The sequence below is a fragment of the Bombus vancouverensis genome, chromosome 9, assembly GCF_051014615.1.
Source record: "Bombus vancouverensis nearcticus chromosome 9, iyBomVanc1_principal, whole genome shotgun sequence".
Classification (NCBI taxonomy): Eukaryota; Metazoa; Arthropoda; class Insecta; order Hymenoptera; family Apidae; genus Bombus; species Bombus vancouverensis.
Genome location: NC_134919.1, coordinates 9,911,405 through 9,924,518, shown reverse-complemented (window position 1 = coordinate 9,924,518; position 13,114 = coordinate 9,911,405). Strand labels below are relative to the sequence as shown.

At 31.9% G+C, this 13,114-nt stretch overlaps 2 protein-coding genes across 7 annotated transcripts in view; one reads left to right on the top strand and one right to left on the bottom strand.

Moving 5' to 3' along the window:
- The window catches only part of Orc3 (origin recognition complex subunit 3), a 234,957-nt gene extending 222,946 nt beyond the window's left edge, over positions 1–12,011 (bottom strand). For 2 of the 3 annotated variants that reach the window (XM_076621245.1, XM_076621244.1), the window contains exons 1-12: positions 11,839–12,011; positions 11,343–11,474; positions 11,136–11,256; positions 10,907–11,061; positions 10,666–10,826; positions 10,477–10,585; positions 10,207–10,371; positions 9,925–10,122; positions 9,615–9,731; positions 9,190–9,477; positions 8,866–9,099; positions 8,132–8,251 (exon numbers count right to left, since the gene is read on the bottom strand). In XM_076621245.1, coding sequence (XP_076477360.1) covers positions 8,132–8,251; positions 8,866–9,099; positions 9,190–9,477; positions 9,615–9,731; positions 9,925–10,122; positions 10,207–10,371; positions 10,477–10,585; positions 10,666–10,826; positions 10,907–11,061; positions 11,136–11,256; positions 11,343–11,474; positions 11,839–11,862 — 1,824 coding nt within the window. In that variant the 5' untranslated portion in view covers positions 11,863–12,011. Of the gene's footprint in view, positions 1–4,663; positions 5,026–5,257; positions 5,326–8,131; positions 8,252–8,865; positions 9,100–9,189; positions 9,478–9,614; positions 9,732–9,924; positions 10,123–10,206; positions 10,372–10,476; positions 10,586–10,665; positions 10,827–10,906; positions 11,062–11,135; positions 11,257–11,342; positions 11,475–11,838 lie in introns of those variants that run through there. The other variant, XM_033346507.2, reaches the window with a different exon arrangement.
- Fas1 (fasciclin 1 Fas1 domain-containing) overlaps positions 1–13,114 on the top strand; it is a 385,067-nt gene that overhangs the window by 269,302 nt on the left and 102,651 nt on the right. The gene's annotated exons all lie outside the window — the stretch shown is intronic.

Below are 13,114 nucleotides of genomic sequence, written 5' to 3'. Positions count from 1 at the left end.
CAGCAATTTTATTATTATATCGTCATTAATCGTCGTTACTGTAGCAAAAAAATATTTTCTAATTCTGAAGAATATATTACACCCAAGAACACATTCATTTTTATAAACGCTATAAACATGAGAAACCGAAAAATGCGAACGGAAAGCTATTCCGCGATTATTCTTATCTCAGAGAAGCTAAAATTTGCTAAAACAGCAGTGGTAACTTGTCTGTAACACGTCAGACGAAGGAAATCCAACCGTGGGAATTCAATTAATTTTCCCCGATATTCGTTCACTTTCGTCTTCGCCCGTTAAAATACACGAACGATTGCAATCGCTTGTAAAAGTTCTTTTTCCGCCGTCGCCTTTTCTTTATCTCCTTTTTTTTCCCAATCTAGAAGTAACCAGTGAGTTCGTTCCTTTATTTAAGGTCCATTGGTATTCTGAATTTAAAAGAAAAGCGGAGAAAGAAGAGAGAGGAAGAATGAAAGAACGATGAGGAAAGAACGGTTCGCGAGGATCAAGGATAGCGTGGATCAGAAATCGGAACGAAATCTGGATAATAGCGAATCGTTGAAACTCGTGGCATGGTCGGTACAGTTGTATGCAAATGAACGACATACGTCATCAATATGCACCTAGGAAGTTGAATTATTACGTGGATGAAACGTTTCTCATGGTGATTTCCAATGAAGTTGAATTGGGTCATTGATTTGACGCATTACAAAGTTATAGTATTTCGTATCCATTATGCTTAATAATACTCAAATGGAAAATTATGTTGTTTGTATAAACGTAAATAATAGAATTATGTCGTTTATTAGTGTTTCGAATCGCTATTCTATCCAATTTATCGTGCTTTGGAAATGTGAATATTTTACGTTTTGCCGAGTAACAGTGTTTGGAAACTAAATTCGTGATTTTTTTAGTTTTATCGGTTTTATAATGCCCTTTTTCTGTATTATAACTATTCCTTGAAAAACCGTGCTGTTTTGTAGCTTTCCAGCATAACAAAGGTAAGCTAAACACCGTACTACAATTGGAAACTACAGAAACTCTTGATGTAATATTAGATTAGTGCTAAAGTGGAAGGATGTTGATCTTTGGTAAGGAAATAGGTGGAACCAACTATGTTGTTCAACTAAACATTCAACTGTACTTATGCTCCAATGTTCGATTGACTAACTATAAACTTAAAGTTATAAAATATCGACGTTTCAAACTCTGTATGAAACTACCTTACTTTTTAAAATAGACAGTGAACGATCGCAAGAGTAGCACAGATAAAATAAAAATCTTCTAATTAATACATAAAAATCTTAAATATATATTTGATCAACTTATCTACGTTAAAATCTACTTAAAAATATATATCATATATATACTATGTTTGTCGGAGTACTCATAAAGAGTTTGAAACTTTCCAGTCGGATTCGAAAACATTTGCACTACGCTCAATCCCATTTCTAATATTGGATCTTGAACAATGGACTATAACTTTATCATTTCAACTTTATCATTTGCTGTACTATTTCAGCAGTACGTTTGTCGAACAACTAACTTGGACTAATTGTTATCGAAGGACGTTTCATCCTGTTTCACATGGCATTTAGATCCTTCGCAAGAATAGAAAAAATTCGTGTCTTATTTCCTCGCTGCTTGCATCGTCTACGATTTCAATTTATCAATCGAGACCAACCACACGTAGAAACCAATCTTTCCTTTTGTCAACACAAAACCTCATTACCGACGTTTCGCATGTGGAATGCGTGGTGTGCAACGCGTCTAGACAAACCGAGTAGTATAGATGACAGGTGTCTGATGCGGATAGACCGCGGAAGAGTAAATTTGTGAAGCAAGCAAAATTTAATTCGCTATTCAATGCATGGGCATAACGTGTGTCATCTATCATATACGTTTACGAAGGGAGAAGCCGCTTAACTGTGCCGCCCGCAGCTTTTGACACATTCCTTACTGATCCACATGCCTTTGTACCATATACGAACCCCTGAAAGCCTGCTTCGCGATACCGGCATGATCGATGTTGAAGATTTCCGCCAACGTGTAGTCACACAATACCTAACCATTGCTGTACGCGTTGCTTCTATTCCAGTCCGATGCTAGGTGAATTAATTTCCGGTTGTCTTGCGCAATCTTAATCATTCAGTTCTGCTCAAATTATTTTACTCCGAAGAAATTTGACTTTAAAGATTATCCTGTCCTGTAACTTCAACCGATAGAAATAGAATTTGAGGCTGTGAAATTTTTCGAGTGTTAGAGATGGGCTCTATTCGAGTTTGAGGACGCGAAACGTTGCTTTGCTTCGGAGCAATTTTACTTTAGAAATTACTCTATTTTTTAATCTCAAATGGAGAAATCGGAATTTAGTGTGGATCTTTAGTTATAAATGACTGACTGCAGTTTCAGATGTTGAAAATGCGAAAATCAGCTGAGTGTCTGTCAAATGTTGTTTGAGAAGTGCACGACTAATATTTTCTGATATATAATGATTTTCTCTCATTGGATCACTTAAAAAATATGTCTCAGTGAAAATATCGTGTAGATATATGTGACTTGTCATCAGGAATCAATATTGATCTGTGTTAGGGCAGATACTATAATCTGTACAAAACTGGATAATATATTACAATGCAATATGTAAAATGAAAACGTGAGTGCGATTTCAGCACTGCCTTAGGCCAATCAGCAGGAGATTCACTTTGTAGAACTACTTTCAAGTAGAAGACCCTGGTTTTAGGTAAACGTGACTGACTATTTCCGTCTGAATAATACTGGAGATCTCTATAGTTTGCTTAGACGAGTGAAAGACTGTGCAAAATAAAAGAAAGTTAGAGTTTATCAAATAAAATTGAGATATTAAAAGACTGAAGTTGATGCGCTTTAACATCTGACAATGACTAACACAATGACGTCGAAGTAACTTTGATAACTTACACGTGAAATTGAAATTCCTTGCTACCAAATGAACTAAATATTTATATCGTACTAAGTGGATTTTCATAGTTCGTCGATTAAACTAGATGACATTGCGTGTTACATATTGCTTGAATAATTTAGTTGAAGTACAATTATATGATAAAAAGATTTTATTATCAAGAAACATGGAGATAATAGTACTTTTGACAAAAATTGTCGGATACACGTATACATTATGTATACTATATACATCCATGTAAATGTGTTATACTTTTATATAGGAAATATTAGTAAACCTGAGTTTATTTTCGAAAATGTAGCTATAACATATAAATTTCTTTTTCGTATCGTATCTCTCGTTTAGTACCGTGTACGATTAAAAGAAAACTTTTTTTTTTAATATAGAAATTCCCTTTCAAAAATAAAAATGATTAAAATAACAGATGCACGCGCAGTATGGAGAAAAAAAGACAAAAGGAAGGATCGAAATACATACATATTCTATCATAAAAATTTATTGTTAGTGATACGTATCGGAAAAAATATCTGCAGGTTTACAATTTTATTTAACATCTAAACAGAAAAACCAATAATGTCATGTTCTATAAATTTTTAACTGTATCACGCTTGCAATCAATTCATGAACAATATTTCATAAACAAATTTCCTCCGCACTTTAGTAACAGAACGCATTCGTAGTAAGCCATTGAAAATATGGACAATAGAGCCTGAAATGTCTTCAAATTTTAAAACGCAAGAAATGTAGAACTATTGAAACTCTAATATAAAAAGCATCTTTACCCAAGAATCTGATTGTTCCCAAAATTATTAAATACTCGTATCTTATTTTCTTCTTACCGCATATAATAGAATTAGCAAAAAGAAAAAGAAAAATTAAAATTTTATTTTTATATTTTATTTGTATTATTATTTTTTTATTATAGGGTAAGAATGATTAATGATTTCGAATACTTACATGTCAAGTTTTTCCATCGTCATTTCAAATTACTCCGAAAGCTGTATTCTCGTAAAATATACGATTTTTATAAAATATCAATTTTCGAAGCCATAAAAGTTGTAGTTTGCAAATAATTGTCAGCCTTTCAAATTGACTATTATCCTTTGAAACTACCCCTCGAATGATTAAAAAGTTCTTCAGAACGTAGTACACCGATCGTATACGTGTATTATCAGACATTAGTCTATCTAATGATAGTTAGAACGTGGAAAAGGTAACGCAGTTATCCCTAATCATTATAATTATACTCATAAATAAGAACGTTTCTCGACCGTACTTTCTGTTTTTCCTTCCCACCATACTATTCTCCCGTGTTATCTAAATTTCATCTTAGCTTTCCCCTTTCGAAGCTACGGAAGTGCTTGTCCGGAAACTTCTGCACGCTACGCGATGTTAAAGAATATTTCTTGGAAAAAAATAAAAAATAAAAGTTACATGATATCGTCTTCCACTTCTCTCCTTTCTTTCTTAAGGAGGAAGAAAAATATATAATAAACCTTATCTATAATAAGCTAATGTGGACTTAAGGTAAATTTAAAAATTAAAAAAAGTTGAGAAACATTTCTGTGAGAAAAAATGAAAGTTACGCGATATCTTTCTTTTTTGTCCTAGAATTCACGCTAGGAAAGTATAATACATGGAACACATAGAACAACACATAGAAAAAAGATTTATAAACGAAAAAGATTGAAAAATATTTCTTGGAAGAAAATAAAAATGACGGAATACCATTCCCTGTTTCTTTTTTTTTTTATTATTATTATTAAAACGCAGGTTACAAGAGTACAAAATAAATCTCACGTGTACTAATCCAAATGTGTGTATAAGCTATATTTGTAAAAAAATTGAAAAATATTTCTCTGCACAAAAATAAAACATAAGTTTAGAAAATTAAAAATATACCTTACATATAATAAATCAAGCAATAAGTGAAATTTACAAATAAAAAAAAAACAAAAACATAAGAAAATCGACTAAGAAATAAATGAAATAATTATGTGAGTCGCTTAACGTGGTCCGTTTTCTGTCGTGAACTCTTGATGAAACCAAGGAACTCCAATTCGGCAACTGCTTGAGTAAAACGAGCTCTAAATCTCCGTTAAGGATACCGTGAACCATCATAAAATTCACACGTGTTCCCGTGTGAATTATTCAAACAAGAGGCATACGATCCCGGCGAGTAACCACTACGAGCTTACGATTTCACCATTACGAGCTATGATATGAATTTCAAACGTACCGCGGTTAGACAAATCTTCGTACGTTCCATTACTCCTGAATCGTACGGACGTGAGAAAACCTCTAAATGAAAAAGGATACTGTAATTTTGGGTCCACGTCCCGTTGTTCCTTTGTACCGCCCACTGGATCCACGATGATTAAAAATGCCTGCAAGAGTATTATAACTATTTGTGGTAGCTACAAGAGTATCTGTTTTAGAGCTAGAATGATATAGCTTTCTGCCCGATGCAAGGATGTTTGAATTAAAGCAGTAGATGCAAGAATCTAAAGATAATGTTTAATCTAAAGCCTGCATTTCTAATGTGCAAAGAACGACATTCTAATTTAAGAGATTACAAAGTCTTTTTCCAGAAGATAGTCGCATTTTGGATGCAATTATTTTCATAATATTCAATTTATTCAATTTATTTTATGATACTTTAATGATTTTACAATATTCTACCAACTATAGTAAAGAGCACATTTTTATTTTTATTCGATTCATGCTCGAAAAGAAATGCGATGAAGAGATGGATAATATAGTCGTACAGTATCAAATAAAAATGACAGAGTCTTAGGAAATTATAGTAGAAGTGTCATTCATTTAAGGGGCTTAAATCAAAAGAGGTTTCATAGAAAAGCTTATTCATCCTTAAGAATATAAATTTCATAAGCATAAACAATATTCAATAAACAGAATTGTCCTGCACATTTGAATTTTTTTAATTACCATCGATACATAATAATAATCGATATGTAATAAATATTGTATGTAAGTCAGCGAATAAACGAAGAAAATTACCAAACAAAATAGTGTTGTGCATATTATTGTTTAAAATAGTTCATAGTCAATTAACAATTAATTAAATTATTCTTTCGTTAAATACGAATTTCAAACAAAGGAATATTTAGTAAAAAGAATTGTATGAAGTAGCCGAGTATTTTTAGCGTAATAAGCTGTATCTTAAAAGCAAACAGGAGCCTGTTACACCATTAAAAGCCTGCCTTTCTATGCGAATGTGGCTTAACACCTTACGGACCGTGGTCGACGACCGTGAAAATGGAATTCTCAGAAAATGCTCCTGTCTCCAGTCATTTCGCTATTTCGTGGCGTAATTTTTTCGTATTCGTATAAAGGAACATAAATGTCGGGGATTAGGCGACGCAAAAGTGCTTGGATTTATGATTTCACACGTAACGAGATAAAATGTACTTTGCAACAAATGAAACGAAATAATTAAAATATTAATTTTATCTGGAATATTTTATACAAAATATCATGAAACTTTTCATATAAAAACATGTACTGAATTTTTATTGCAAAATTGAATATTATTTTTTGCTGGTAATTCTAATATTGTCTATGTTTACTGTATAATATTATTGAAGCTTCCACAAATATTTCTTTTTTTTTTTTAAATTTTATATCACGAGAGCAGAAATAAATCAATATACAAACTAAACAAAAATTACGATACATTCGTTTTTTCTACCCCGATGAAATAGAATAAAATGCGTCGCTACATATATGTATATTTGTAAATAAACAAGCACGTGAACTTACACTATAACATTGAGTTAAAACTTTATGCTAACGTAACATCGAATCATCGTATTATATTTGCATTAACGTAAAGTAGATTTATGAAACAGATATAAAATTAACAAAATTCTTTAAAAACTTGACATATGTCATCAATATCCGTAAAAATATTCTGAAATATATAATACGTTGGAAATAATAGAAATATCGGGTTCTACCAAAAAACGGACATTCATATTAAAATATCAATAAATAACAACTAAACAAGTCTAATATTCTAATTATTTTCCATCACAAAATCAAATAACTTTCATCTGAGAAACTTTTCCTTGATCTTTACTTATATATATATATACGTTTTCTATTCCATTCAGGAATGTATCAACAATCTCCATATATTTCTAAATGTAAAAATACTTGCAGAAATCACTTATATTCATCAAGCAAAGTAATTACAGACAAATATGTAGGGATATTAAATCATTTGAAGGAAAGAGTTTAATCTCAATTACACGAAGCAATAATTTATAAAAGTATATTATCGTGTACTATCTCTTCCATCTTACTATTTCTTTAACAGCTCCACGTAATTTAGAGATCACTTACGTATGCATATACTTTGACTTTAATTTCCTTTGTCCAATGCTTACACCAGGTGAATTTCCAAGCTCTTAATGACCGCGAAAAAATAAAACAACCCTCAGCCCCTTTCCAGTTCGACCCCATTTATAACACAGCGCTCGCGTGAATCACTCGTTCGCTAGTCCGATTAAAATCACAAAACGAACGCATACAGTTACTCACGAAAGTATTCGAACACTTCTAGAAACCTTTTATGTACATACTGTCTTACATAATATGTATTATGTTATACAAAACACTTTGAAATTTCATTAGATTTCATTCATCGAGTAATGAAACACAAATAATGAGACACGATTTTCATGAATATATGATAAAATTTGCAACAAATCTGAAAATGCACCTAGAAGCTACAATATATTTATTGCAAGTATACCTATATCTCGCAGAGGTCACAAACATTTTTAAACACTCAATTATCCATTATATTAATAAGCCTTAACATTGTAATTTCCTACTAAGTATATGTTTGCAATAAGTATCTTTTATCTTCTATATACATTTTCAAATTGGTTTCAAGTTTGATCAATATAATCAGTACTGTCGTGTCTCATTACTGTGCTTATGAATATTTTAATTTTCCATCATAGAATCAAACAACTTTCATTTGAAAATTTAATGATATTATTATTTAAAACAAAAAAATGTAAGAAAATATTATTTTTAAATGTTTCATAAAACGTATACGATATATAAGTGCACAGAAATTTTTCATGGTAATTGTGCAAATACTTTCGTGAGTTACTCTATGTATTAATCTGTAAACACAAACACGGAACAGATTGTTACCTGTAACCAGTCGTACATATTGATCAGCTTCCTGGATTCTAAGTGCAACTTGTAAATTATACTGAGGTCAGGCAGCGTGGATGGGATGGCGTCGTCGTTCTCCAATTTGCAGCACTCGCACTGAAATATGTATTTCCAATTAACTTCAACTTGCAAGACAGAGACCTCGGCATCGTTTCCCATTACGAAAAATCTATAATCGATATCCAACCACTGATAGAGGGTGAGGACGATAGCATCGGAAGAATCGTAAGCCACAATGAACACACGAACAGAGGGGAACGAACGTTCGTCTTCCAGACGAAACCAATTGAATGAGGATCACGAACACTTCTTAACGAATTATATTTCGAATGGTATGCAGAAATGATCTACACAGACAATTCATGGAAGAGGAGAAGATATTTCTCTCGTAAAATATATGAGGAGATGATTTTTATGATTTCTTGAGTGAAGAGTTTATTGAAGTACCGTGTTTCTGATTCCTCATGAAAATAATTTCATACTCTCAATTAATTACTTTGAAGATAGTACGGAATTCTGGATAATGGTATTATGAAATATAATTATGAATCTAGTACTATAGAATTTTAGTATAGAATTTTCGACATTCTAATGTTAATAAATTCACCCAGATAACATCGTGTTTTCAAAGCTTAATTTTATTTACTTTAATTAAACTCATGCAACATACACACCACAAACATCACAAAAATTATTTCTGTTTCACTTACATTTAAGTACACATGTGGATCGTTCAATCCTGTGTGTATCGCTGCTCTCAAAGATCCACGAACATGTTGTTTCGCTAAATTGCCATCATTGAAGCAAAATATCTCGTTCCCAGGTACGTAATGAGGATTGATAAGGTATACAGAAAACACTTTTTGATCTAAATAATCGATCAAATCCTGTTGAGCTATCTTATAGGGCGATCGAGATTGTGTTTGGGACATTTTCAATAATTTCTACAGCGGAACACAAAGCAAGATATTATAATTTTCTTGTTTTTTCAGAATACACGCGTCAGCTGAAAAACGTTGAATTTTATTCCAAACCTCTTTCAATTGAAGTCGACTGAGTTTTTCACCGGTAGAAACGATATCGACAGGTTTCGAAGCTACTTCTAAACTAGCTTCCTCGATTGTTTTTATACGGTTCTGTAGATCTACTTTAACTTTCTTCATAATTGAGTCCTTCGAACTTTCCATAATTGTTGTAAAAGAGTTCAATTTTTCAAGAAATTCCTTCTTGGATAAAAAACTTAGCAATTGCAGGCATTCTTTGTACTCTTGAGATTCTCTCAAATCACTCATATAAACTGCTTTTGTGTAATATTCACGTAGCTAAAACGGTATTAAACTAAATCTAAAAAGGAGATTTTTTAAATCTTCCAAACTTTGTCGAAACGTATTGAAATTTTATTGCATATAGATTAGGTACACTATTCTGAGAAAAATATTAATTTTTTATTAGGTTGTACCTGTTTACCCATTGGTGCATTTGGTAATGTCGACATGAGATCATGGAGGCACTTGAGTACTAACAAAAATCGGTGCATATATTGGTGGAAATTATTTAAGAGCTGCATTAGCATTTCCTATAACAAGATCTAGGTATAAATCTGTGTTAACTTTATATATGTATGATTTTTATCAATATCATGACGTTTTTATATATTTTATAAATTTCTCAATAATTCTTACTTTCTATTATATTAGGATATACATATAATTTTGCCAAATAGCGATACTATGCATGTAAGAGTTAAATATGTAAGTATAAAGCCGTACCTTAAACCTGTTATTATTAAGCAATTCATCTTTGTTTTTATCATTCGTAAGTTGTCTAATATATTTTTCTATAGAAGGCAATTTTTTAATTTCCTCCCAATCCTCATCTGTTAAAGAAGAAATCCTGCTTTTTATCTTTTGCGGTTGACAACAAAGAGAATTTATATTGTTTGCGTAAAAATGTTGTATCATACATATCTAAAAACGTAACGATAACTTAAACGAAAAATCGGATATAGGAAATAAAAAAAATTGTAAACAAAGAATGAAGTAAACCAATACCTTGTAACTGTGTAAAAAATTCTCTACCGAAAAATCATAAAACAAAAAGATATCCGTTAAAAATTGAAACGCGCGTCCAGTCAATTTAAATGGGATATTTGTACAAAAAACAGTCTTTTCTAACACGTCTGACAAAATATTAATTTGTTTTTGCATATGGAATACCTGAACAAAAATTATGATTTTAAAAAGAGACTGTATTTTAGAAATTTCTATATTTTATTATCTTCTTTATTATATTTATAATTCTATGATGCATTTATTGCTTACTTGAACATTCAATTTTGATGTAACATCATATGTTAAAGATCTATGGATGGCATGTAAAGTAGTTGCAACACCAAAAATAAGAATAAATTTCATTGAATTGACATATGAACTGAAAGATATAGAATATTAATTAAATAAGCCACCGATGAGTCTGTAACATTCCAATATACAATCAAGAGACTCTAATACCTCAGTATTAAAATAAAATCATGCAGTACTGCAGGAGAAGAACTTTCAAAATCAGTTATCATTATAACCAGAGGATCATTTCGATCACAATTTTCTTGGTGCCATAATTTTAGATTCCTCATATGACAGTGAGTTTTCTTAATTTCTATATCTTCATCATCCTACAGATAAATATACTACATGTAATATCTAATACTGCATATTTCTAATAGTTTGGTAACTGCGCTAACTGAAGTAGTACCTTTTCATTATTCATCAACTGATAAATTGATTCTTCTGTGAGATTCTTTATATTATTCGAGTCTCTACCCCATATAACAGCGATATGATTTGTTATTGGTTCTAGCTTAGAAACTACTCTTTGAAACATTACCTTGTGATCAGAAACATTAACTCCTGCAATGCCAATAGTTTCATAAATCTGGTCATTAAATTTAAAAAAATGATACATATATATTCAATTATATTACCAGTTAATAGAATAGCTGTCTGTATCTCATTCTGAAATTCCTCTATTGGTTTATCTTTAACCTTGGAAACAAAAGATTGTAAGTCATCTAAAGCTTGTTGAAACATATTGGACCTTATAGCCTATAATTTTAAAAGATCTTATTGATGCAATAAATGATGATAACGAAATGACTCTTGTGTATTAGCATTTAATATAGAAGAAATACCTCTATAGCATTTTGAATGCTTTCCCATGTTTCTTTATAAGTAAGATACCATGATGCATTTAAATAATCTGGTGGTTCAAATTTTGTTTGTTTATTCCCGATCTTATAAGCACCTTTGTGTACAAAGACACCCTAGAAGTATTTTAATATTCTTTAATAAAGTATAAAGATTTTATAAGAAGGTTATAACTTGAAAAATAAATAACATATATAATAAACAATGACTTTGTCCACAGGTTTAAATTTATGAAATGTTAAAAGAACAAAATAATCACTATGCCTAAAAATTATCACAACAAAATTAAACTTATTAAATTATAATGTTTTAAATCAATGTTAGGAAAAGAAGAGCAGTACATAGATAAAACTTATAATTATTTAAAATTACAATATTAAATTATCTTGTACAAGTATCAGCTAACTCAACCATATGATGTACAAAGTACCGCGTCTGCACGTTGAGGTTATGTAAGTAGAAGCAACAGGTGTACTGTACCTTTGATACTGATACGTTGTCCATATTATCCAAGAAATATTCATAAAACCATATATTTTAATAAAATGACCAAAAACTATTCCAATCAGTAAAAATCATGTCATTAATATGGAAAGCACAGAAACACTTCACACGTACCCACTAGCTGATCACAACTGTCGCCCTGACTAGTTTCAGAGACGATCCTAGAGTGCGCTAATCATCAGCGCGCTTGTCTTTATAAATTTAAATCACCCAGTTTCTTTAATTCATTGATTACTAATTGTAGATCACTGAAATTCTTTTAACTATTTTTCCGTATTAAATCAATGTAATTTTTTCAAGCTACATTTAATCAAGATTAAAAATTAATTATTAACTATCTAAAATTTCTCTGATAAATGATTTTGCTAATTTAAAAAAACAAAATCTCGTATTATATTACATACCCTATTTTCTACGAGGATTTCTTAGAAATTTCCGAAGATTTATTCTGGAATAGGCAAGACAATAAATAAAAGAAAGTCTACCGCTTCAAGTAATTTCGAAACATTTCTTAACAATAATAACTATCCTCATTAAGCGCAACATTACTCTGAATATTCAGTTGCACGCGGTGCTTCATGCAGTACCATATTGCATTTCGCATCATACACGTATTAAAGATAATTTGAATCAACGTGTTCGCCCTGCAAATGACCAGCACACTTACAACCAACGCAACGCGAGTAGTGTAACCAGAGGCGAGGGTGGAATTTTGAAAATTTGGCCCTACCAGGGGTCTAAGGCTGGGTAATTGTGATATTCGAATTTCACGAGCGTAAGCTGCCCCGATCATCATCTGAATCGCAAATGCGCCGATTGAATTCGCCGAGCAAACAATCCGGAAACCGAGAGTTTGATGCCACGTTTCCGTGCGGAGGGCAATGGAGAGGAGGGCGTTCGCCGAACTTTCGTTAAACTGGTAGGGGTGGAAGTGTGCTACTTACTCGCCGAACTTGCCTGCCAGGAACTCGTAATTGATTTAAAGAAGTGTCCAAACAAGATGCCATGCCCCGTGCCTCACAGTGTACTGAAATATCCTCGCTGGTATGCGCCCGTGTAAACGATCGTGCAACGACCACTGAAATCGAAATTATTCCGAGCTCGCCAAGTACATTTCAGCATTTCTATGAGCTCCGCCGGAAGTCTGTTTGTTCATCCATCTTTCCTCAAAATTTCATCCACGAATACATGTTGCGAATCGGCCTGCACTGAATCCACACGAACGGTTGCATTGGCGGGAATTTGGTCTTGA